Raw genomic sequence first — 26410 nt, forward strand, 5'->3', positions numbered from 1 at the left:
CACGACAAATAAACAACTCTGGAGCTAAACAGCACATTTTATCAACCCACTGCAATTCTTCTTTAACAGGTAGGCTACCCTACATTTGATCTGAGACTTACGGAGTAGGTGAGTTGGTTTCCTTGACATTTATCCAAAAATGGTAGGATCATTGCCTTACGATCGTGCCTACTCATTTCAGTCGAAGTACCTAGTGGATGCAGACAGAACGCTTGAGGTGTTAGGACTGTTGTTATCAGACATGTTGAGTTTATTTTTAAACACAGTCTTCTTCACACGTGCGCTGGCTCACTCCGATGTTAGGGGGGGGGGGGGGGCTCTTTATAGCCTAGTTGCAAATAAGGAAACTAAAAGTTACGGCAAGCGCAAAACTGTTTATTCTTCACGGGGCTGCTGCAGGCTGGTCTTCCTTCTCTGTATCCATAGTTTGTGCATATTCATAATGTCTTTCTTGTCGCGTCCTCAATGCATTAAATATAACAATAATTATCGTTATTTGGTTTGCCAGGGATTCTAGTGGTGGTGTTAGTACTTAGGTGAGGGGAAGGGGTAGGTCTTCACATCCTCATATGTTTGCATAAGCTGTCATGTCATCAGTTAGAACAACACCTTCCCTCTCCTCACACCCGAGCAGGATTTGCCTACGAGATGATAATCGGTGCAGTGTGGAGTAGTGGAGACATAGTTAAAGTGTTTGTAAAAGGATTTCTGTTCACATTATAGAAATTATGCGCCATTCATTATGCACGTCTGTCACCGCCTACATACCAGATTATTTGTTTTTCATTTTGGCAATAGAGAGGATTTTTGGAGGAGATTCAGTCTGTGAACATGGAGGGAAGCAGGAGAAGGAAAGAAAGAGAGAGCGATAGAAAGAGAGAGAGAGCGATAGAGAGCATATGTGTGTGTGTGTGTGTGTGTGCGCGTGCGTGTGTGTGTACAGACATAATTGCAATGTAGAGGGGACACTTCAGAGTCCTGCAGATGTCCTCTAGCAATTCACATGTTGCTGCCCATGCCCACGGATCTGCAAAATATGAGCCAGAATATTTGTTCAAATAAACTGCATGTAGCGCTTCCTTTTCATTTTTCTGCCTTGCTGCTTTTTTCTTTCATCTCTGTCACACACACACACACACACACACACACACACACACACACACACACACACACACGCACATATTCGCACACGCACACACACACACAAACACGCACACACATACACGCACACACACACACACACACACACACACACACACACACACACACACACACACATAGTTTAGGCATGCTGTCTTTTCCCTCTGAAAAGTCTGAGTAATGATAGTCCCAAGGGACGGTGGTCTATTTCCAGTGGCCCGCTGACAGATCATATGGGAATCAGTGTTAAAGTTTTATCAGACTGGAGCTGGGGAGTCCTGTCTCATACTTGTACACACTCATACCAGCATTCACCCAAATACTCGCACAAACACTGACACAAACATCGAGATGTGCTCAGAAGTCCAATTGTCCAGATTGAAACTATGCATCCAAATACATACAGACACAGACACTTTCACACATGCACGCACACAGCACACACACACACACACACACACACACACACACACACACACACACACACACACACACACACACAGACAAATATATAAATATATATCCTACACACAGCATTCTCTTGTGTGTACACGGAACTTCTACAGCCATAACATGTCACATCTTTTTATGTATCCTCCTCACTCATGCATAGGCTATGAGGTACGGCTCTTCCAGCCACTAATGTCATGATTAAACTTTAATATTTCCTTTCCAGCCGGAGATGATTCCCACTCCTACCAAAAATATTGTTTCGGAATAGTCAAGAGTGTTTCCCAATTGCTTTAATGTAAATATTGTTTAGGAATAGTCAGTTAGAGTTTTCCTCGATTGCTTTAAAAATGTAAAGTATCAACAACAGCTCCTTAGTGTTACTCGGACTACAGTTATTGTCCACATTTTACTGAGAGTAAAGATTACAGTAAAGAGTTGTTATTGTTAAGAGGTTACTAAAAGCATGCTTTCTTTTGTTCTCATGTCACTCAAAGTACAGAGTTATCATTGTCCTGATGTTTGTCAGAATCATCATTGCTTTAATGTACGCGGGCTGATGAGACGACTATTGCTTTAAGTATGTGTCATCATAGGAAGTGGTCAGTGGTATAAAGGTGGAAAGGGCAGCCACAGGTCATCTTAAAAATAGCCACGTTAAAGAGAAAACTGCTCTTGTTCCCAGATGGAAGGAACTAGCTGTCTGATTCAGATTTAAAAAACAGATCCTTTAGTGGTGCGTTAATGGCCGACAGTCTCATGGATGATTATGTGTGTGAGTCTCTGTGTGTGTGTACTTATTTGTGCGTCACTCACTGTAACCTGAGTGACCTTTCCATGTCTTGCCAGACTGCTTGCATCAGGCAGTTGAACTCATTCTGAGATCCCTATGTGTGTGTGTGTGTGTGTGCGTGTGTGTGTGCGTGTGCGTGTGTGTGCGTGTGTGTGCGTGTGTGTGTGCGTGTGTGTGTGTGTGTGTGTGTGTGTGCACATTTGTGTGATGAAAAGAATCTGGAGTTTGTCAAACTTTTTAAGAACCTCTTCCTTTAGGGGATTGTTTATACAGCGCTCCAGAATTGTGTGTGTGCGTGTGTGTGTGTGTGTGTGTGTGTGTGTGTGTGTGTGTGCGTGTGTTTTGATGTGTGGGAGACTGTGACTTCCATCCATTCCCTTAGAGAGCAAGAAACTGAGGGAAAGATATATTTTAATGAAGTCCTTTAGGCTAATGCGCGGGCTGCTGTTTTTCTGTTCTAGGAGAATTGTATCCGAGAGCCGTGTGCTGTCAGAATGCTTGTTGACTGGATCAGTGGATGCCCCTGCACATGCTTGTGACCCCTGAAATGGTTCAGAGAAATGGACGGATGTTCTCAAGTTGGAGACTAACAGCATCCTTAAAGATGCCTGAAGGCTCACTCTGAATCACCAAACATACACACTCAGACACACACAGACGCTAACACACACACGGAGTAGAAACTTGCCTGATGAATTCCTTTGAGCTCTGGTGTACAAACACTCCAAGCTAGCAGGCGGGAGTTGCCATGCCAACTAAAACTGCCATCCTTGAGTCTTCTGTTGCCATACAGGTAGTAACCATGACATTGCTCCTCCCATGGGCGCTGTCTCTGCTGCTGGCCACCATAGCAGTGGCAAGTAATGATGATGTCATTCCTCGCATCAGCTTCCCCTACCGTAAGTAGCAGAATTGTTATTGTTGTTGTTGTTGTGTGTGTTGTAGTGTTTTGGTAGAACATTGTTATGGTAAGGTCCTTTAGTTTCTTGTATATTGTGTGTGGTGATTTACTTATTTTGTTTTAAGCACCTTTCTATTCACAGTTATGGTTCAATGTTTTTCTCTGTTTTGTTAGTTGCATTTTTTGTAAGATTGTTGTTGTTGTTGTTGACAGACTCTCAGGAGCGAGCTGTCAGACAGTTCTCCCCTGCTGGAGTGTTTAATTACACCTCGCTGCTGCTCAGCCAATCAGATAGCACACTTTACGTGGGTGCCAGAGACATGCTGTTTGCCCTCAACGTCAATGACATCACCTCACACTCTCAACAAAAGGCAGTATGTATGTGTGATTGTGTGGATTTGTGTGTTTGTATTTGTGTGCCAATTGGTATTATTAATTGTTTTAACCCCTTGCGTGTGTGTGTGTGTGTGTGTGTGTGTGTGTGTGTGTGTGTGTGTGTGTGCGTTATGTTCAGTTGTCATGGGAAACACCTGAGAAGAAGAGAAAGGAGTGTGGCTTTAAAGGGAAAGACCTGCAGGTGAGTCGAAAGAGGGAGGGAGATCTCTCAACACAGCACTCTCAACACAGCACTCTCAACACAGCACTCTCAACACAGCCTCCTATGTGACGTTCAGCATCAATAACATAGCATGGCAGAAAAACACAGACGCTCAAGTCAGCAGATCCATTAAGATCAGAGGACTGTGCTACAAAGGGAGATAACAGTAGCCTGGGAATACCCATATGAACCTTTGGCAAGTTGAAGCACATTTCCAATGTCCCTAAAACATGGCCATGCAAATACAAACGCTATTCCGGCATGGACGTGTATTTTTTTGGAATTAAGTAAACAACTGCATTTAAAACTTTCATTTACCACTTCTGAAACAAATGGGTAAGAGTTTAATGCACCAATTTAAGTTTAATTTCACTGCTAGTTACGCCCCTGCTTGAAGTCGTAAGTCAATGAACCTTTTCCAGACCCACTCTCAATTGAGAAGTGTCTGGTGTCAACGTGGCTAAGGCAACAAACTAACTCAGGTAATTGTGGGAGTAACCTTTGATCTCTAAAATAACACTGCACTGAGCAGCTATTGTTTCTAAAAGGACGTGTTGTTACCTCCAGGGGTAAGCCAGTAACCTTGCTTTGTAGTGCACCCCTCTGATGACTGAGGTTGTTTGTTTGGGCGTGGGCACTCAGTCTCATTCTCCAACTCCCATGTGCATCTCGCCAGAAATCTCTAGCATTGCTACAAGCATATGCTTTGTTTTTCACAAAGTAACACATGCTCTGACCTAGCAGCATGTTGTCTTTCACATAAATCCTACTGAGTCAGGCACAGGAGCATCCCCCCTTGTGGTAGCTACTGGTAGCACATGCTATATTTACAGTTTGGAGATCTTGCACTAAGATGTTTTGTTTGCAGAAAGACTGCTTCAACTACATCAAGCTCTTACTGCGTCTGAACGACACACATCTGTACGCGTGTGGAACCTACGCTTTCAGCCCCACCTGTTCTTACATTGTGAGTGAGAATCTCATTCGCTCTCTCTTTCTCAATTTCCTTAGAATGACCTAGCAACTCTTTATGTGTGTCTATGACCTTTGCATGTGTATGATGCCATATATTTTGCTCTGTATGTGTATGTGTGTGTGTGTGTGTGTGTGTGTGTGTGTGTGTGTGTGTAGAATGCAGCTAGTTTTCTAGTTTTTTTATGTGTATGATGCCATATATTTTGCTGTGTGTGTGTGTGTGTGTGTTTGTAGAATGCAGCTAGTTTTTCCATGCTGAGGGACGATCAGGGAGAGGTTCTCATGGAGGATGGGCGGAGCCGCTGTCCCTTCAGTCCAGAGTACCAGAACACTGCTGTCATTGCAGGTGCACATAAAAACACACACACACACACACACACACACACACACACACACACACACACACACACACACACACACACACACACACACACACACAGAGTGCACTCAGTTTGGTGACATAGACGTGATGTTGATCAATCATCTGTTCGCCACACCCAGAACATAGAGAACGTCCAGAGTGCAGGGCCATAAAGTGAGATGTGAGGTTATGGAGCAAGTCATACAATGTTGTATTTCTCTGGAAATAAACAATTGTCACAAAGGCTTAAAACGCTTTGGCTATAAAGCTATTTGATGTCATAGGGTCACCACCGCTCTAGGTGGGTGGTCATCTATAAGCCTCAGATCTTCCCATAGGTGGTATGCTTTTCGAACGTGACACACACACACACACACACACACACACACACACACACACACACACACACACACACACACCACACACACACACACTGAATGATAAATGATGTTGTTTGTTGCAGATGGGATGCTGTATACTGGGACTGTGAGTAATTTCCAGGGTAATGAGCCGACCATCTCTAAGAGCCTGGGCACCGGAGCTGCTCTCAAAACCGACAACTCCCTTAACTGGCTGGAAGGTAAACAAGAGAGTGGAGATAACACACATCCCACACACAAGGGCTACAGCAAGGGACAGTCTGCAAACTGTTGTCTGCTCTAGAAAAAAAGTATTTCATAGCAAACAAAACATTTTGGTCAGTGGCCTCCTTCAGTTGTTCAAACCAGTGGAAGATAAACACACAGAACTGTGAAACCACACAAAACACAGTATGGAAATACTAATAATTTTCAGTATACGTGGGATCTGAATACATGCAGGGTACTGACGGGTGTTTGTGTGTGTGTGTGTGTGTGTGTGTGTGTGTGTGTGTGTGTGTGTGTGTGTGTGTGTGTGTGTGTGTGTGCGTTCAGATCCAGTATTTGTGGGATCTGCATACATGCCGGGTACTGATGAAGACGATGAGATCTACTTCTTCTTCAGTGAAACTGGAACAGAGTTTGATTTCTTTGACAACACCATTGTGTCCCGCATAGCACGTGTCTGTAAGGTAAAGGACACTATGCATGTGTTTGTGTGTGTGTGTGTGTGTGTGACTGTGTTTGCACATTGTGTTGTACATTGACAGAAGGGTTCAATCCTGACTTCTGTGAATGCTAAAGACCATAATATGTGTATGAATGGACTCTCTCTGTGTGTGTGTGTGTGTGTTTGTGTGTTTCCATGCTTATGGGAAGTTGCCTACGTATAACGGGAAGGGGATTTGTCTGCTTAGATTTATTGTGTTTATGTTTCTATTTGTGGAATGTGTGCAAATCTCATGAAGAGTTCATTTACTGAGTTCATTTGCATCTATAATTATGAATACTTCTGTGTTTGTGTGGGTACACGCTCACACATATGTGTGTGTGTTTGTGTGTGTGTGTGTGTGTGTGTGTGTGTGTGTGTATTTATGTATAGGATGACGAGGGTGGTGAGAGGGTCCTTCAGAAGAAGTGGACGACCTTCCTGAAAGCCCAGCTGCAGTGCTCTCTGCCTGATGACGGCTTTCCTTACAACATCGTGCAGGACGTCTTCATACACACTGCGCCAAGCCGAGAACACACATTGCTCTATGCGGTCTTCACCTCACAGTGGTGTGTATTTGTGTCCATCTTTAACAATGTCCATGTGTGTATGACTATGTACATTTATGTAATGTAAATATGCATGTAAATATGCATCTGAAAAGTGTGTTGTTGACAAGAAAACATTTTGACACATAACTTTTTGAAGCTCTGGTGACATGAAAGGTCTCCCTCTGTGTGTGTGTGTGTGTGTTTAGGCATAAAGGAGCATGGGGGAGTTCGGCTGTGTGTGTTTTCAGTATGAAGCATGTGGACAGTGTATTTAATGGCCGATACCGAGAACTGAACCGAGAAACACAACGTTGGACCACACACACTCAACCTGTTCCAGAACCACGTCCTGGAGCGGTAAGTGCACACACACACACACACACACACACACACACACACACCTATAATCTGTCTAGATTCTAGAGCTGTAAGGAGACACTCACATTAGTGTATTGTGTATGGCTTTCTACAGATATGGCCATACACACACATTCACACTGATTGTGTTTTCATAATTACCTCTAAAACAAGCATATATGCAGTATGTATATAACGTTAAAGGTAGCTTACATATAGTAAGTATATATACAATAGTCAGAATTTGACTGTCCCTGTTTTTTTTTCTTTCTGTAGTGTGTGAACAGTGCTGTGAGAGAGATGGGGTTTGAGTCATCCCTGCATATGCCTGATAAAGTGCTGAACTTTGTGAAGGACCACTTCCTCATGGATGGAGTGATCCGCAGTGCTCCACTGCTACGCACACAGAGTGTTCGCTACACACAGATTGCAGTGCAGAGAGTCCAGGGCCTGCGGAAGGTCTATGATGTGATGTTTCTGGGAACAGGTGTGTGTTCGTACGGTTTCAGTCACTGTTGGCGGATGCTGCAGTCATTTTTATTTTTAGCAAAAAGACACACTTGTTTAAAAGACATAAGATGCCTAGAAACAGGTCAAACATTATTAAAAAAAACATGCACTTCATGAAGAAGGCTGGATGCCGAAATACGTCAAGGTGTATATGTTTTTAATCATGTTTGACTTTTCCTGTTTGAATAAAGTCATTTTAAACTTTTTTTGCATAGACGAGTGCTTTGTCTTTTTTTTTTGCTGGATTTGTTCATACATGGATTTATTTTTACTTTGGATTGTTCGATCTTGTTTCATGTGATGTAATAGTAAATTACATGTGTTTCTAAATAGACAATGCACAAAGTTGTGTGTTATGTGATTGGCTCTTAATGATTTATTGACTGAAGTAGCAGTATTGTGCATTATTATTGCAGTATGCCGAGCAGAGATTGGATAATGCTGTTGTGTTGTGTTATGTGTTTGGTAGATGACGGACGACTGCATAAGGCTGTTAGTTGTGCCGACAACATACACATTATTGAAGAGATCACACTGTTTCCAAGGCAACAGCCTATACAACACATTGAATTGGACTCAAGCAAGGTAATGCGCATGTGTCTGTCTGTCTGTTGGTGTGGGCTTAAAACTTGTGGAAGTGTGTGTCTGTGTGTGTGTGTGTGTGTGTGTGTGTGTGTGTGTGTTTGTGTGTGTGTATGTGAGAGAGAGAGAGACAGAGAGAATCAAAGAGAGACAGAGAGAGGGAGTGAGCGTGATCCAACTATTTCTAACGACTCTGTCTGTGTGTGTGTGTGTGTGTGTGTGTGTGTGTAGGGTGTGTTGTTTGTGTCCTCCTACTCGGCCGTTCTGCAGCTGAGTGTGAGTAACTGCTCGGCTCACCGGACCTGTGGGGAGTGTGTGTTGGCGCGAGACCCGTACTGCGCCTGGGCCGGAACACGCTGTGCTGACCTCACACACACCGCGCCACGGGGGTGAGCCCTACAACTGAAACTCAATTATGCACACTCTCCCTCTCAAACACACACACACTCAATAAACAGAGACACAGACACACATTTACCCACACAGTAGTCATTTTAGTTTTTACTCAACTATTACAATAAATGGAAAATTCTTGTAACCCTTGAGTGTAATTCACACATCTGTATCTCTCGTTCCTACCCAGGCAGTGGCAGCAGGACATTGAAAATGCAGACCCATCCTTGTTGTGTAAGATCACAGCCACCCCACGCTCTGCAAAGTCACAGAGCCTCGGTGAGTCACACACGCAAACACACACACACACACACCCACACACACACACACACACACACACACCCACACATAAAAAATTTCCCTTGGGATGAATAAAGTATCTTATCTGTCTATCTATCTCTCTTATCTATCTATCTATAAATACATTTAACATCCAGTTTGATATATGTTAGTATATGTGTGTGTGTTTGAATTTTTTCAGACATGTCTGCATGTCAGGTGGTCGTTGTACCTGCCAACACCTTCCGCGTTCTTCCATGCAAGCTACGGTCTAACCATGCACACAGGACATGGTCATACAGCCCCAGCACGCCTCACTTTCTGTTTCCTGGTCCAGAGGGTGGGCTAGTGGTTGGCGGCATAGAGGGGGCTGAAAGAGTCTACTCATGCTGGGCAGAGGAACGTGGTTTTCAGCAACTCCTGGCCAATTACTGTGTGAGGGCGGAGCCACGAGTCCAGAGACCCACTCCTATTGGTCGACCAAGAGCACCACATCCCTTGGAGGAGGAGTCAGTTATTCTGCCCGATCGGTCTCACTCACCATGGGCGACTGCAAAGACCTACCGCGCAGAGCTGATCGCAGTGTGTGTGCTCCTGTGTGTGTGTGTGCTGTGCTTCGGCGTGTGCGTGGTGTACGGCCGGGCAAGGGTGCCACCCACACAGCAACAGAAGCCGAGGATTGTGGGTAAATCAACCGAGAGTTTGCCACTGAATGGGGGCTCCATCCCGACCACTCCATCTGAACTCAAGGGCTATCAGACACTGGAGGAGAACTACTGCGCGCACACGCACACACACTCTCACACGCCCACTCACCCACAGCCGCACACAGAGACACAGACTCACGGAGACAACTCTCCCATCTGTCCTAGGCCTCGTGTCAGACTGGGATCTGAGATTCAAGACTCCATAGTGTAGACACACACACACACACACACACACACACACACACAAACACACACACACACACACACGCATACAAAGACACACAGATGTTCACACACAGTTAATGTGAAGATGATATTCAGAAACACTCTAAGACGACTTGTCAGAACTGAGTGTAGTCCTTAACCACCACCATGTCTCACTTGTTTGTTTACCTGTGTGGTTTTACCTCGTCATTTTACTGTGAGCAAAACCCTGATAAGCAGACTTCCATTACAGAGACTGGACATCACTATCCCTCTGAGCTTTACTGTAATGTGTTCTCATCTTAATGACCGGTCTGATCTTTTTAGAGGCCACAGGTATCTTCCTCAGCAGACTAACCATTGAGGTTCTAACACCAGTTAGATCTGACCTTCCCTTGCAAAATGACCAGAAGTGCATCTTAACCCTTAAAGGAGGGAATGTTGAGAAATGAACGTTCTAAAGAATATCTGGGTTCATTGAATTCAACATAGAATTTTAGAACCTTCAATTGTTGCGGAACTTCAAAAACCTACACCTTTAAAACGCACACATTCTGTGTTGTGATATATGACCTTCCATATCATCTTGATATTATTTTGTGAGACTGTTAAATATGGCACAACATTCTGTTAGTAATAATTTGCACTGGCTTCTGACAAAGACCTTTTGACTCACCACTGAATGTATGTGTACTAGAAGAGTATTAACAAGCTGTTATTTTAATGTGACGCTCACAGATTAGGTCTTTGGAAGTAGTTTTTTTATATCTGTTCACAGTCCCTCCACTGAAGACAGAAGAAAACAGGGGGTTCTGTTTGAGAGTTTTATAATATTGTTTTCAGTGTAAGTTGAAAATCTACTGTAAGAAATTACTCAGAAGGATTCTATATTGAGTTTTACTCTTATAATTTGGTTTATACTGTGTGCCTAACTACCAAACTTCCTGTTATTGCTCCCAAAAACATTTTACTTCCTCTTTTTTCCGTACTCTTCATCCGTTCATCTTTTTTATTTTTTGCTCTGAGTCTCTATCCCTCTATCATCCACAGACTCACGTGCAGACTCACCTACACATAGTCTTGGTGTTTACTTTGAGTCAATTGAGTGTGTGTTTGTGTGGATTGTACTGTAAGTTCTGAGCCATACTGACATATTACTTTTGCTTGTTCTTCACTGTTTTTGCACTTTATTTGGTTTATTACATCCAATGAAAATGTTTTGGAACATTACTACATGAAGTGGAGTCACTTTTTGTGATATGTAGGGAGACATCCATATTCATCCTTATATCCTCTTTCTTCATCTCAACACTCTCCCTGATGAAGAAATACACAATCAGTCCAGTGTAATGACAAACAACAATGAAACAGTAAATAGTAAACACCTCATTGTAAACTCATCTCAATAGCCTATTTGCAACATGAGTGAAGAGTTGTGTTGTCATGGGAAGTAGAGTTTTGCCTGTCTGTCTACCCAATGCTTGTCAGTATTACAGTACGTTTTTGCATGGAGAGACACCTTTCCAGACGAATTTGTATATTATGACCATGTTCATAGATGGACACATATCATCATTGTTTAGAGTAGCCATTAAGGCTGGCGCAAACGTATCTATTTACAGAAAGAGATTTGCATGGATGTCAATCCTACAGGATGCTCTTTAACCTATATAGGCTAATGCTGTTCTTTTAAAGAGCCCTACACTCACTTGAAATGTACTCATGAGAAATTGACATGGCATGTTTAACATCTGTTTTAATCTGTGAAAATATGAGAAACGAAACCAAGATTGTTTGCACCTCCGAAGTCGCGAACAATAGGCCTACAGTAGGCCTATGACTTATTCATTTCAAATTCATGTTACATTAAAAAAGGAGAAATGCAACAACACTGCTATTAGAATATGATTGCAAATTGGGCCTATCAAAATACGTATCTCGCAGGGCTGCACAAGCACCCTATCAAAACCAATGTTAATGACGCGCTGAGCAGGTGTGTCTGAAGTTGAAGCACCTGCGTCACTCTTTTCTGCGGTGGCCACACATGCCGTATAGTGTTCTTTTTAAAAATAATCGCAGTTTTCTGGAAGGGTGTTCTATTTCAAGTAGTTCTCACAATTTGTATTTATTTATTTTACGTTAATTGCACACAAATCATGAGCAACCCGAATCGGCGACATTTGTCCGCGAGTGGGATGAACAATGAATCGGAGCTTTTAAATAACACTGATATTTGCTCTTTGTTAAACCAACTAAACACTAAGGACAGGTTATTGGCCGACAGCGACACAGCAGATGAGAACGATTCGGCGAATGCTACCAACATTTCAGATGAAGTAAACGACGGGTTGACCTTCGTAAAAAGGCCTATTAAGCCCAAACATCGCGGTCTGATTGACTGGAGAGAATTTGAGGATTCCCTGGATTGTGACGAAGACTTCTTGGGATGGTGTGTATAACATTAGCCTTTGTAGGCCCACTCATGTTTAAGATGAGAAGTCTGGTAAGAGGCAATGTGTGACTGAGAGGCGCAAGGTGTGTTTTATAGAAAGCATTCAGGTTAATTCAGGCTACACAAAGGCCATTCATGCTACTACACCATGATGCAGGCCTAATGCCTACTGTCTTGTGACCCCATGAGTTAACTCGCTAATTGTTCACAAACTCAGTTAATGAATGTTGTGCAAACTGCTCTGTTGTAGGCCTATGAAATTCCATTCAGAGCTGTCAAAGGTAATCAGAAGTTTTTCCATGTAGCCTTTTGTCCACGGACAGACATATCACTGTGTGTCTGTCCTGGGTCATTATAAAGGGTAGGGGTGGAAATGGAATATGGACAAGTATCAAAAAGCAACACATGGACACGTTTGAAGAAGACTATGGACAAGCAACACACCCCAGCATAACGATGAGATTTCTTCTGCTCATTCGTAGCATTTTAGATGAGTCTTGATGCTGTGTAAGATGCACGTTTGTCTGCCTATAGGCAGAGAGAGAGGAGATCTGGTCAGATGAGAGATTTGGAGGATTTACTACAACAACAGCTGCTCCTTAAAGCACAAGAGGAGGTGAGATACATTTTGTATATGTAAATGGAGTGATGGCAAGCTCAACATAAGGACGTGTTCTAAAAATACTGGTTACATAATCTTTAACAGTTATGGAGCGTTTAGAACAATAGTAGACTATGCAATGTTATGCCTGTTGTGTGTGTATGTGCATGTGTCTACACACTTTACAGAAACAGCAGCAGGAAACCTGTATAGTTTATATGAAGACCAAGCATAAAGGAGAGCTGTCAGATTCACATGCTGAAATAACTGCCCTAAGACAGGTAGGGCTGGCTTTAATGCACAATTACTCACCCCGTTGTTGTTGTTGTTGTTGTTGTTGTTGTTCCCTAATCTCTCACCTAAGGCGGAATACAGAGTCAAGTCCCATGATGGTTGAACCAGAGTACTATTTGTCGGCCTCTACTCCTCTTGCCTCTTGGCCGTTATGAACACCCAGTGCTTTGTGATGGATCCTCTGAACACATCCTTAGTTAGAGTTTTTTTCACTCCGTCCTTTTGGTTACTCTCAGGAGAATGAGCAGCTGAGGACTGCACTGCTGAAGGCGCAGACAGAGGTCACCCGCATACAGACCCAGCTGGACAAACTCAAGCAGGAGCTCATGGCCCAGCAAGTTTCCTCTTTTTATAGTGTCACAGTCTGGTTTCTGTGCTGTGGGTCAACTAAAATAAGCATTAACTCAATGATAAAATCAGTTTTTGCACCCTCTAGTGGACAGTTTAAAGTTACTCTCTATACAAAGAATCCTTTCAATCACCATTGCTTTCTGCCACGTTGCAAATCTTTTCCAAATAGTGGTATGAGTTTATAGATGAGGTGTTTACTGTGTGATTGCTGTTTGTCATCATGCTGTACTGATGGTGTATTCCTTCTCCAGGGAGAGTGTTGAGATGAAGGAGAAAACGCCTCCGTATGCCCTGATGGGACAGTAAGTCTCCACACCCGCTGTCAGGAGCTTGCAATAAGGGTGTTCCATACATATCACAATGTTAAGACCCAATCTCAAACTGGAAAATCATGGAGAACTGCAACCGCTTTTAACTCCTCCATTCTAATGTCTTGCAATTATCCTGTTTAAACCAGATGAGACTATTCTAATGGATCTGTGTAGAGTGTGTTGTTGTTGCTGTTGTTGTTGTCTCTGTCCCTATATGTGTGGTTGTATATCTTGTATTTGAGGGCCAAGCAGAGAAGCTGCGAAGGCACCCATTGTGTTTCTACGTTTTCCTATTATTATTATTCCGCCATTGAAGTCAATGGCAGCCCATAGAACCGTCTGGTCAAAAGTTGTGAAATTTGGCACACTGATTGTGACAGTCCAATAATTAATTGAACAAAGTTTCCTGCCGGCACCTTGAGTGCTCTAGCGCCACCAACAGGCCAAAGTTGGATGCGCATTCACGCACGTAACTTTTGACCCCTATGCCCAATTGTCAAAAATGAGGTATCGTTGGAATCCTTAGACCAAGCCGAGTTCAACGCACCCTATGACGTTAATTTCCTCCATGATGGATTTTTCGCCATATTGGATTTTATCGAAAGTGAAACTAAAGTTTCACTTCTCACATAGTTTGTCCGATTTTCACGAAACTTAGTACATATGATCTTCAGACCAAGCCGCACAAAAGTTATCCCTTTTCGTCTTCGGAACTAAAACGGTCCTCCCGTAACAGCCAATCGACATTTGTGGCGAAGCCGCCAAACAGGAAATGAGCTCATATCTCCGCAACCATTTCATGTATCATAACCAAACTTAGTACGTGGACTCATGACCCCATCTGGAGGATGTTCAAAAACTTTGGTGACCTTTCACCTCTAGGGGGCGCCGCAATTAGGAAAAATGTGTTTTGGCCTGTAGCTGCTGTTGTGTTTGGAATTAAAATGTACTAGTGGGGTCTTTTAATACTATTGGAGGTCCATAGGCTGACCCAAGACAAATTGTGATGTCATCGTAATTGATTCGGCCGCCATTTTGAATTAAATCAAAAACACCAAAAAGTTTTCACAGGTCACAAAGTTTGTCCGATTTTCCCGAAACTTGGTGCAGATGATCTTCAGACCAAGCCTCAAAAAAGTTATCCCTTTTTGTCTTCAAATCTAAAACCGTTCGCCTGTAACAGCTAATTAAAATTGTCAGCAAAGCCGCCAAACAGGAAGTGAAGTGATATCTCAGCAAGGTTGTGCTCAGGACCCAATTAGGAGGAGGCTCAAGAAATTTGGTACATTTTGACCACAGTGTGGCGCTATAATCACAGGAAGTAGGCTCATATCTCAGCAATGCTTTCACATATAGAAACCAAACTTGATATATGGACTTAGGACCCCATCCTGAGGACACACAATACATTTGGCGACCTTTGTCCACTAGGGGGGCGATAGAGATACAGGAAATTAGCTCATATCTCAGCAATGCCATTACATATCGAAACCAAACTTGGTATATGGACTCGGGACCCAGTCCTGAGGACGTACAATACATTTGGTGTAATTTGACCACTAGGGGCGCTATAATTAGGAAGACTTTTTCGCATCGACACCAAACTTGGTACGTTGATTCGTGAACACATCCTAAGGACCCACAATTAATTTGGTGTGCTTTGACCACAAGGGGTGCTATAATTATCAACACTTTCACCGATTTAAACCAAACTTGGTATGTGGACTTAGGAGTACATCTTGAGGACACACAATAAATTCGGTGACCTTCGAATCCAGTCCAGTCCAATCCAATTCAATCCAATCAAGTCCACTCCAATCCAATATAACGCAACACAGTCAAGTCCAGTTTAGTCCAATCCAATCCCAACTCCTGCTTAACTGCTTGGCCCCCTCATTGCTGCTTGCAGTTATATTTGTAATTGTTATTTGCTCAGCTGGTTCTGTCACTGTTCTGGATTTGTGGACAGTGTATAGTGACTTTGTGTCTGTCCTTATCTGTGTAGATGTACGTTTTCTATGTGTATTTGTATGCCATTCTGTTTCCTAGCTCACCTGCTTAGGAACTATGATGAGCAATTTTACATTCCATATTTTATACTGATGTTCATGAATGTGTACCGTCCTTATCAAATAAACAAAATAATCTAAATACTTCCAACCATGTATTCACACATGTCAAAGGCAAACATAAAATCTTCCTCTCTTCCCACTTCCCATCCCATCTCATCCCCTTTCCCACATCATCTTCTCTCTGTTCTCTCTGACAGGATAATGGGCAGGTCATCACCCATAGGATTGAAATCTCATCTGGAGAGTGTCCCCATTGGTCATTGGTCAACCTGTAGAATGGTACCTTTCCCCAAACGTTTATGTGTAAACAAAATGCATTTTAAAAGTCAATAGTTCCATGCAAATCAAGACACAGATGTACGGAGTTGCACTTAAAATTACTTTCTTTGGAATTGTTAATTTATGTGGACGCATAAAAGCACAGCATGATGGAGGTGTTTGTATGTTTGTGTGAATGTCAATAACTCCATTTGCCTACATGCAGTCATCAAGAAGATGTGACAAAATCCCTGGAAGTTTCATGCCCACCCAAAAACGGATTTTGTTCTTAAATAGGTGAAGTATTTCAAGATTTAGGGGTCCTTTACCTGCAAACATATACTGGATGCATGTCCTCACCTACTGTCTGTTGCTCTCCCCATCCCTCGTAGTGGCCTGTCAGACAGTGAGTCTGTGCTGGATCCTCTAAGCTGTGATGATCTGAAGGAGAGTGACCGAGAGTCAGCGCTGGAATCGGGTCAGGACACAACAGTATGTACACTCTGTTTCTGAAACTCGGGTGGTCGAGCAAGGCACAAGCAACACAAACTTCACTGATCCTATTCTGAGGAAGGACAAATGTTGATAAACATGACATTACTTCTTTGTAACTACTGTCAATATGGATAAAGACACCTGCAAAATGAACACATTTAACTGCATGTTTGTTTGCCCAGTTAATGTTTAAAGGCAACTTATATTGAATGGCATTTAGGGGCTGGAGACTTCTTTGGAGACTACTGAATCTTCCAGTGGCAGTTCTGGTGGGCTGTACCAACATAAACCGCGACCTGGTCTTCCACTCCAGGTGAGACAGGACTTGATTAATCTTGTCTGTGCGTGTCTGTCCTTCCATCTATCCTTCTATCTATCCTTCTGTCATATTTAGGCTATAGGTTCTAAATTGTTCTCGAAGTGACATGCAAACAATGTTGTCACAGACTCACATCACATTTATGACACTTGAAGTCAATATTATGTGATAATCATCATCACATGAATGTGGGTGTGTGTGTGTGTTATAGCCAGGAGGTGTGCCATCATGTGAGGATGAGAGGAGCGAACCCACGTACCGGTTGGTCCTGGCAGGAGATTTGGGCTCTGGGAAGTCCAGCTTTCTCCTGCGCCTCAGTCAACATCAGTTCAAAGAGAACATGCGCTCCACCGTTGGTAAAACAATTACACATACCAACATCTATTTACATAAACACACACGTTTCCTATACATGCCCAGCCACAAAGGGATTTATAGCAAAGTTGACTTAGTTATCATGTCAGACATTTCTCGTTACCTTTTCTCTCTCACACACACCCCCTGTGTAGGAGTTGACTGCCAGATAAAACGCATGCTTGTGGATGGCAAGAGGACGGCTTTGCAAATATGGGACACTGCAGGCCAGGAAAGGTACTTGCAACTGCTGTGGCTACCTCTGTGACAGGACTCGACTAGTGTTAATTTTGCAGACACTGTTATACAAAGTGACTTACATATGTCAACTATATTACAAGAGATTACATGCAATTTGGGAATAAGTGCCTTGCTCAAGGGCACATCGGTGGAAGCCGGGAATTGAACCCACAACTTTTTTAGGCTACTGCACGCTAGCCCAGTTCCTTAACCAATACACTACCACCACCCTAGTATAGGCATGGTTGTTTTGTCAAGGGGTCAAAAAACGAAGCTTATGTAGATAACAACTCCATAAGTTTGAGCTGAAGAGCTTGTTGGGGTTTGCTTTTGAGACTTAAGGGGAATTATGTCACAGACCTTCCAATGCTCTCATAAGACTCTGCTGTTTTGCTATGTATGTAATGTACACTGTGAACTCTCCATAAAGACCGTTGGTTTTTTTACCCTTACAGAGATTTCCAGCTGAAGCGACTTGTTTGTTTGCTTTGTTTCTGTAGGTTCCAGAGTATTTCTAGATCATACTTCCGGAAGGCCGATGGAATTCTTCTACTATATGACATCACCTCTGAAAAGAGCTTCCTTAATATCACCCAGTGGTTAGAGCAAATTGAGGTAATGACAGACAGTTATCTCAAACTGGTTTGAAATCAGCTGATGTTGAAAACTGGGCCATTTAATTTGGACATATAGATGTTTAAATCATGATTTGCTAATAGATTAAGAATACTGACATATTGATTGCAGTGCTGTTGGATAACTACTTTGAAGGGTTGTGCAAAATTCCAGAATTGAATTGAAACTGGCTCTTAAATTCCAATTCAGTTCTTGAATTTCACTTGCATTTCAATTGAGGTAAAAAAAAAAAAACAGGAAGCAGAATTGCAATTCGAATTTTGCACAACCCTGCTACTTTGAGTCTCGGGACGTTCGCAGGTAAACTGTAGAGTATACAGTCAAAAATACTCTCTCCTTTTGTGTCAAGCACAGAAATGGGATAAGTCCTTTACATGACTTTAAACACTGTAGCCGTACAACCACGACCTGCTGTACAGTTAGTACACACATTTAATAGAAAAGACCAGAAATGTCCCTTTTTTTGTTCCTACCTTTCAGGCCTGCACTACCAGCCCTGTGCCCATGTGTCTGGTGGGGAATAAGGCCGACCTACGAGGTAAAGTGACCAGCAATCTGTGTGTGAGCTCTGCCTGTGGGGTGCGTCTGGCTACGGTAAGACTACATCTGTTTCTGGAAACAACTGGGGAAATACGGCTATATTAGCTAATTCTTAAAAACCACTTAGCTATTCAAGGCTACATTTTCCTGCCTTTGGTAGTTTTAAAAAGTGTCTACCTTAAGGTGAAACTGTTACCGCCCCGATCTCAAATAGTGGAGGAAAGATGTGTTGAGTGAGTCAAGGCTGACCTGTGGGTCCAGTATAAGACCCAGTCAAATAGGACAATGAATTATAACATGTGTTCATGTCAGTGCAGCACATGAATGAGCAAGAGAAATATAGGGGACAACAGTGCCATTGGCGAGTGGACATTGACCTTGTTAGGCTACTTGGCCCATGTTTGCCCATTTTTGAAACAAAGTACAGTAATTTCCTGTGTATTAGCTGCATTGTGTGTAAACCGCAGGACAGTGTTTTATGCAAGTAAAAAAAAACAAATCCATGAATAAACCGTGGCTAATAGTTGGAAAATTACAGTAGTGCAATAGAGTACGTTTTTTTGTTATTTCTCAGACATGCGGAGCCCTCTTCTTTGAGACCAGTGCCAAAGATGGAACTAATGTTGTGGAGGCTGTGCTGCACCTAGCAAGGTAACACCCACAGGCCTACACAAGGACAGTTAGAATTGCATGCTTAGTTTGTCATTATGAAGTTTCACTGCACCTTTATTTTCCACACTTTGTGTAGAAATGAACCTTCACCAAGACTCCTCAAAACATTTTCCCCTTACAACTAGCCACATTATGACATCAGAGAAAGTTGATCTTGAAGAATGACAAACTTTGACACAATTACTGTTGGGTTTCAGAACAAATGTTCATATTGTCATACTATATGGATTGTGTGTTTGTAGGGAGGTGAGGAAGACTGGGTGTGTGCTGACTGAGTCCACTGTGCAGCTGTCCAGCCTTGGTGGCAGAGGTCCTACTGCAGGCAACTGTTGCTGGGCCTTGGCCTGACCTTATATCTCTGGACTCACTTCAGCCCATGTTAATATATTTCTAATCTAAGTAAAACATTTATTAGGTCATTCATTTAATTAAGTTCCCTCATGTCGATGTGGATTTTTGTTTTTTTGTTTGTTTTGTTGAAGCTAACACACTCCTAACACACCTGTAAAATGTACATACTGTGCATTTTTAATGTACAAAGCATGTCTTAATGTCTTTACTTAATAAACTGCTAATCTAAGTTGACTAAATGTGTATTTTCTAATACTGAAATGTATCAAAGCAGCAAGCAACCTATAACCAGATAAAAAGATTATCAGAATGAAACCATGCAAGATTGAAGCGATTAGGATGTTACTGTTAGATTTAGGCTAAGCAATCAAATGAACAGCGAGATCTGAATTAGAAAGCCTATACTTTATTTGACTGGATACATATTGATACAAAAAAATCTTTGTGTACGCAGTTATACATTAGTTCTACCACCAGTATTTTGCTCAAAGGATCCATTGCCAGATGTAGATGACAAGAACTCGGAAAAAAAAAGGGGGGGGGGGGGGGGGATCCTTTAGTTCACCAGAGGGTGGAGAAATATTGACGGGGCAAGCCTGGTTTGGTTTGAGGACTTAGCCTACTCTTTAAGAGCCGGGTCATGATGGGAATCCATTGTCGTGACAAGAGTTTCAGACTGAAGTTGTTGTTTGTTTTCCTTGATTAGGTGTTGTAGCTGCCCCCTCCTGCTGTGGCTACTTCCCTTGGCCACCAGCCTTGTCCTTACCCGCCGCCTTTTGCTTCTGCTGCATTATCTCTGCATCTCTGAAAATATATATATAAATATATATTAAAAAAAAAAAAAACCACACAGGTTAGAACTGAGTAGATGCAGCCGATAAAGAGCCATGCCATACACCTTTCAATTTTATAACATTCCCTGTGATGCTTTTGTAAAGTCTGCAGGGATTTTTAATTGAAGGGAAAAACAAGCCTTGCCTTGGTTTCTCATGATTATCATACATGCTCTGAAAACCCTACAGGAAAAAAGTAGGCTGATTTTGCAGTTGCGCTTATATTTTGATAGCATGTAAGATTTATTATCCGGTATCTTCCAGGGGTGAGTTCAAGGCAGACAAAATGCAAAGCATTTGATTCAACACAACCAGTGATGCGTTCCTCAGTGCCACAATAACTAATTGTTGTTTTTTTTGTTTGATTGTTTCGTTTTCTGACCGCAGGGGGTGGGGGATGGTTTTTGTGTGTTTTGTTTTTTACACCATTTGACACAAACTGTCATACATTGTGGAAGTCATTCTTTATGTCTGAATGATATAAATGGTGCTAATAAAAAATTGGATCACTAAAAAAAAACAGTGATGCGTTGAACTCTGTTGTTCGCGCAAGCACAATTGAGAAGAGTCAAGCCATTGTTTGCTTTCTTTTCTCATTTTTTCAGAGCCTGTTGAAATTGTTGTAAAGGTTTTATTTTATTTTCAACTCTTGCATTTTTAATAGGTGGTTTGTAAACTGTTGCTGATACGACAACACCAACAAACCCACCAAACAAGAGAAAACTACTTCAGGAAAGTAAAGAAATGTAATTTCTACCTGGCATTTGCTCATATGATAATGATTAGCTGTTCACTTGCTGTTACAGTACATCTTTAACTCCATTTAACCTTAAACTTAAATACAGCACTTTTGGAATGTGTCTGCTATTGCCTTCGCTTAAATCTGGCCGTTGTGTTTTCATGTTGGCCAATTGCTCTGTCATATTATAACTATAATCAAAAATCGGGATAGCCAGGATACTGAAGTGCACACACACACACATATATATATATATACACATATACATATATATATATATATATATACACATACATACATATACACATATATATATATATATATATATATATATATATATATATATATATATATATATATATATATATATACATATACATATACACACCTATACCTAGCACGGTCTTTACCCTCAATTTTTAAAACTTGACATTTTTATAATAGTATACTGTTTTGTGAGACATGTGGGCGTGTATGATACCTTAGCTTGCGGGCAGCTGCTGACAGCCCGTCGTCCGGGCGCTTTCCCTTGGCCGCATCATTCTTTTTGGCATTTTTCGCACGGGCAAGTTCGCGCTGGTTTCCCCCTGAAAAGACAAGAGTTGCATTATGACTACAAAGAGTGTGTGGTACAGAGTAAAAATTGTCAATTTGCACATATTAAACAATTCAGATGGTCCAATTCATGATTCGACTCCAAATGTATGCGCATGTCAAAAAAGTGGCATTTGCAACAACAGGATTACTTATGATAAATCAGAGCTGGAAACATCAAGAGCCAACGTGGCAATGGGGGCGCCAGAGAGCGCGCGCATGACAATAACAAACCTCAACAATAGTGGAACTGCAAAAGATCTGCTGGACGTCGTAACACAATCTTACAGTTTACTGCTGTCTCAAGTGTGATCAACATAAAATCAATAAATAACTAAATAAATGTCTGCCGTCACGTCGTATCGGAATCTTTATATAGACAAAAGCAAACGTCGTTAGTTATATGACGTTATACTAGCCTGCTAGCGATTGCATGCTTGTTTTGCACTAGTATAAGGTTAACGTTATGCCATGGGATTTAACAGAGATTAATTAATTTACAGTGAATATTACTGAATCAGAGTGTCAATACAGATCTATTTTTTCATTACGTGACATTGTAACAGCTCTACAAGCAGATATTGTGCAAAAGCGCATCGAACGCTGGTTATTAGCTGACGTTAGATAGCTATCACTAAACCAGCTGGCTAGCTATCTTTTCAACATAGCTTCCTTTCCTTTCATGGTGTCGAAGTGATGTGTTAGCTAGCAGCACAGCATTTACCAACATTAGTTGTTTTTCGGTTAAATACTACAAACCAACAAAAACGTATGCCTCAAATAAGGCTAAAAATGGATACCTACTCGTCATACTTATTATGGAGCGTTTCTCGATGTCCAAATGCTAATACCACGACCGTGGACCAGGACCACCTCCCCGACAAACCTACGGCGATCTTTTTTTTTCCTTTAAGGAAGTCTCGTCAGAAACACCGTGCAGCTGCGTGCTTACGTCAGACTGTAGATTTACAAGTGGGTGGTGCTTTTTAGACAGGGCAAAACCGGGCAAAACCTAAACCTACAACGATCCGATTAAGGTCACAACCAAACCTTTATCAATTGAGATCATTACTTTTATGCGTAGAATCCATTTCTGCTTGAGGCATTTTTGTATCACCCATAGTTAATTAGATAATTTCTATAGGCTATTTTAATATATGAGCGGATAGGCCTATACATATATTTCAAACACATGTATTGATAATTTGGCTGTAGGTAGATAGAGTCATGTCTTCTGGTCTCCGTTTCTCGAGGTCACAGAAATGTGTGAGCCTAAAAGTTTATCGAAAGTGGAAACAATGGCAAGATAAATGCATGTGCACCATAAACGGCGTAATAATATGGTCCAATTAAATATTGGAGTTGGTGACTTTTTTGGTGTAAGAGTATTAAGATGTTGAACAAAAAACATGGACTGAAGTTTCTGGGATTTCTTAATGAAAAAAAGATGGAGTTCTCATAAATCCACAATTCACAAATCCCTCCTCGCAAATTAGTTCATGAAATTGCAAGCATATTAACTTTCACAAATAGCCTATTACCAGATATCTAGACTAATCAAGTAAAAGAATATTAATATTCTCCTTGATATAGTGTTCTTATAAAGAGGAACTCATTCATCAACAATACATATTTAGGTTCTAATTTGCATAATGTATCTGCAATATTACATGAAAATAACATCATTTTGCATAATTATTTAATCAAATTTGAATATGTTGAGGCCAGAGGACATATGGCTCTGTCTTTCTATTGCATGCCAAATTATCAATACTTGTCTTTGAAATATGTTATATCTGCTAATTTATTCAAATGTAAATTCTATAACTATGCATGGCACAAAAATAGAAATGGATTCTACGCGAAAAAGTATGGGATCAACTGAGATAAGTTTGGTGACCTTTATCAGATCGTTGTAGGTTTTGCCCTGTCTATGTTAGTCCTTGAGCCAGAGGGGTTGGTCGGCGTCGGTACCATCTGAGGGGAATAGGCTACAGCTCGTAATTTTTTGGCAAGGCATACCACCCTAGAGTTAGAAAATAAGTGATAGCATTGCATTAGTAGCTTTTCACTCTTTATGTCTATAATACGCACCAAATATGTAAAGATATATTTGGTGAACAGGTTAAAAAGCTAGCTAGATATCCTTCCACAGTTGATTATTTATGTCAATATTTTTTGTTTTGGAAGTTTTCTGAAATAGTATGTATAAATATGTAAATTGTCTAATGACATATACAATAATTCAAGTGCAGACATCTTAACAGTCAGGTTCAAAATGCATCTTCTTCTTCTTTTTCCATTTTTGTGGCATTAGAGTTAAAAATGTTATTTCTCAAATGCTATATATTTTTGAGAATGTCTTTTTAAATTAGCTGAAATTCATTTCATTTCAGCATGTTGGGCCAACTCTGTTTTAGAATAAAGAACACAGTGTTATGAATAGAGCACACTGCATGTGTGATTTTCTGTTACCTGTTCCATCATGCCACCACTAGATGGAGACTATAGAGTCAACTGCCAACTTTGATAGAGAACATTTTGGGTCAGTAGGGGATGGTATAGCCTGAAAATGTTTACCCCAGGATTGTCTAAATCTCTCCAGCATTTGCTCTTTGAAAAGGGTGTAAATCTTTCCTTTGCCAAAGAGAAAATTGCATGCTGATCAATTTCTGTGTTTGGGGGAGAGTTTGTCAATTACCTGGATATGAAATTGCCTGTACATTCAGCTGGTGAGTTTTGAACATTCCAACCGTAGATTCTGTTCCGCAACAACGTAAGGTTAGAAAATTCAGTGAACTCAGAGCCTAGAGAACCTGGCCCTGACCGACCTGCTGTGCTGCCTGTCCCTGCCCCTGCTGATGATTCCGCTGGCCCAGGACATACACTGGTCCATGGGCCCACTGGCCTGCAAGCTGCTGCACGGCACCTTCTTCCTGGTCATGTACTGTAGTGTGCTGCAGCTGGCTCTCATCAGCATGGACCGCTGTCTGCTGGTCAGCTGGTCCGTCTGGTGCCAGAACTGGCGCCGGCCACGGTACGCCTACTTGGTATGCCTGGGCATCTGGATGCTGGCGCTGCTGGGCAGTGCCCCACAGTTCGTCATCCAGGAAGCTGTGGAACCGAAGTCGATCTTGGCGGGGTGCCGAAAAAGATCAGGTGTATGTCCGTGTTGCACAGCATGACGGCCGCCTAGGCTATAACCATCTTCCGCTTCATGATGGGCTTTGCCCTGCCGTTCATGGTGATCTGTGTGAGCCACTGACGCGTGTACCAACGGGCGTCGGGGCGTGGGCAATGCCGCGGAGGGCGCGAGAGGTCGGCGCGAGCCACCCGTGTCATCATCTCTGGTGCTGAGCTTCTTCCTGTGCTGGGCGCCGGTGCACGTGCTGGACATCGTGCACCTGGCTCTGCCAGCTGACCACCACATCCACCACGGCTACAAGCTGGCGTGGGCCAACGTGCTGGCCACCTGTCTGGCCTACGTCAACAGCTGCCTTAACCCCGTCATCTACGTGTGCATGGGCCGCGGCTTCAAGGAGGGAATCATACGCACGCTCCACAGGGTGCTCCACCTGGCCTCCGAGGCGCCCACTCACTCCATGGGAGGGAAGCAAAACTCAAAGAGCACCACTGCGAACACACTGGACAGGAGTGGGTGACTCCAACAGCGGCCACACCTGACCTAACCTGACCTGGTCCAACAATGAATCACGCCTCCGACTGAACATTCGTAGAGTAAATTAATATGAACACATAACATGGTAGTTCACTGAGACCTTCCTTTCCAACTCTCCTACCACTGCTCTGTCTGATAGTATATATGCAAGCCCTCTATGGTTTCCCAGTCTGCTTGCTACTCTGTGCTGCTGATTGTTTTTTTTAATGTTTTGTAAGGTGTCCTCAAGTGCCTTGAAAGCTGCCTATAAATAAATGCACTATAATGATGAAAATGGATATTAGCGTTATTATTGTTATTATTATTATTATTATTATTATTATTATTATATGTGGTCCTTAATTTAACATGTTGTTCATGGCTCATACACAAATCTTCATAGTTTTACTACTGATGTTTACACCACTTCAATCTGCTGTGTAGATAAAAAGCAGACGTGTCAGTTACTTTAGCATCCGTTCGGGGAAATACACTTACAATTACACAATTCTTTCTTCAACTTCCCTCGCACACAATTGCCCAATATGGGGTCATCCCTATGTTCCCCGGGTCCTATATTCCCCGCTCGGGGTTAGGGTTAGGGTTGGGGTTATAGTTATGGTTAGGGTTTTAAAAAAGGGTCCTATGTTCCCCGGTCCCATACAAAGCGGGGAACATAGGACCCGGGGAACATAGGTACGCTCCCGCTAAATGGTACTTTTTAGCAACCCAGCACAAGTGATAGGATGGTACTCTTTAGCAACCCCGCAC

The 26410-nt window shown here is 42.2% G+C and overlaps 3 protein-coding genes and 1 pseudogene across 5 annotated transcripts in view; 3 read left to right on the plus strand and 1 right to left on the minus strand.

Annotated features, from left to right (window-relative positions):
- LOC121681553 (semaphorin-4B-like) overlaps positions 1–11099 on the plus strand; it is an 11467-nt gene extending 368 nt beyond the window's left edge. The window contains exons 1-15 of one of the 3 annotated variants that reach the window (XM_042061350.1): positions 1–108; positions 2845–3282; positions 3498–3658; positions 3799–3861; positions 4751–4849; positions 5092–5203; positions 5682–5798; positions 6133–6269; positions 6680–6855; positions 7044–7194; positions 7471–7681; positions 8174–8289; positions 8518–8675; positions 8870–8958; positions 9161–11099. The exon at positions 1–108 is cut by the window's left edge and continues 368 nt beyond it. In XM_042061350.1, coding sequence (XP_041917284.1) covers positions 3132–3282; positions 3498–3658; positions 3799–3861; positions 4751–4849; positions 5092–5203; positions 5682–5798; positions 6133–6269; positions 6680–6855; positions 7044–7194; positions 7471–7681; positions 8174–8289; positions 8518–8675; positions 8870–8958; positions 9161–9876 — 2457 coding nt within the window. In that variant the 5' untranslated portion in view covers positions 1–108; positions 2845–3131 and the 3' untranslated portion in view covers positions 9877–11099. Of the gene's footprint in view, positions 109–1622; positions 3283–3497; positions 3659–3798; positions 3862–4750; positions 4850–5091; positions 5204–5681; positions 5799–6132; positions 6270–6679; positions 6856–7043; positions 7195–7470; positions 7682–8173; positions 8290–8517; positions 8676–8869; positions 8959–9160 lie in introns of those variants that run through there. The other 2 variants (XM_042061349.1, XM_042061351.1) reach the window with 2 other exon arrangements.
- Positions 11100–11860: 761 nt separating this feature from the next.
- Positions 11861–20054, plus strand: LOC121681561 (ras and EF-hand domain-containing protein-like). Its single transcript, XM_042061361.1, has 15 exons — positions 11861–12318; positions 12856–12937; positions 13111–13203; positions 13453–13550; positions 13819–13869; positions 16148–16229; positions 16435–16505; positions 16601–16700; positions 16924–17016; positions 17234–17378; positions 17532–17613; positions 18117–18231; positions 18733–18846; positions 19367–19443; positions 19707–20054. Exons 1-15 carry the CDS (start codon positions 12026–12028, stop codon positions 19810–19812), a joined length of 1602 nt encoding a protein of 533 aa, XP_041917295.1. The 5' UTR covers positions 11861–12025; the 3' UTR covers positions 19813–20054.
- A 147-nt stretch (positions 20055–20201) lies between these two features.
- On the minus strand, positions 20202–22934 carry LOC121681571 (small EDRK-rich factor 2-like). Its single transcript, XM_042061376.1, has 3 exons — positions 22786–22934; positions 21869–21974; positions 20202–20619 (listed from the first exon to the last, which is right to left on the minus strand). Exons 1-3 carry the CDS (start codon positions 22790–22792, stop codon positions 20550–20552), a joined length of 183 nt encoding a protein of 60 aa, XP_041917310.1. The 5' UTR covers positions 22793–22934; the 3' UTR covers positions 20202–20549.
- Positions 22935–23831: 897 nt separating this feature from the next.
- Positions 23832–25764, plus strand: LOC121682430 (annotated as a pseudogene).
- Positions 25765–26410: the final 646 nt, after the last annotated feature.

This window comes from Alosa sapidissima, chromosome 14, assembly GCF_018492685.1.
Source record: "Alosa sapidissima isolate fAloSap1 chromosome 14, fAloSap1.pri, whole genome shotgun sequence".
Taxonomy (NCBI): Eukaryota; Metazoa; Chordata; class Actinopteri; order Clupeiformes; family Clupeidae; genus Alosa; species Alosa sapidissima.

Bases quoted from the DNA above. Each gene is read 5' to 3' on its own strand.
- LOC121681561 (XM_042061361.1), top strand. From the start codon at position 12,026: ATGAGCAACCCGAATCGGCGACATTTGTCCGCGAGTGGGATGAACAAT. The intron at 17,017-17,233 runs GTGAGACAGGAC...TGTGTGTTATAG, and splicing joins GACCTGGTCTTCCACTCCAG to CCAGGAGGTGTGCCATCATG. The intron at 17,379-17,531 runs GTAAAACAATTA...CCCCCTGTGTAG, and splicing joins GAACATGCGCTCCACCGTTG to GAGTTGACTGCCAGATAAAA.
- LOC121681571 (XM_042061376.1), bottom strand. The intron at 20,620-21,868 runs GTATCATACACG...ATATATTTTCAG, and splicing joins GCAGCTGCCCGCAAGCTAAG to AGATGCAGAGATAATGCAGC.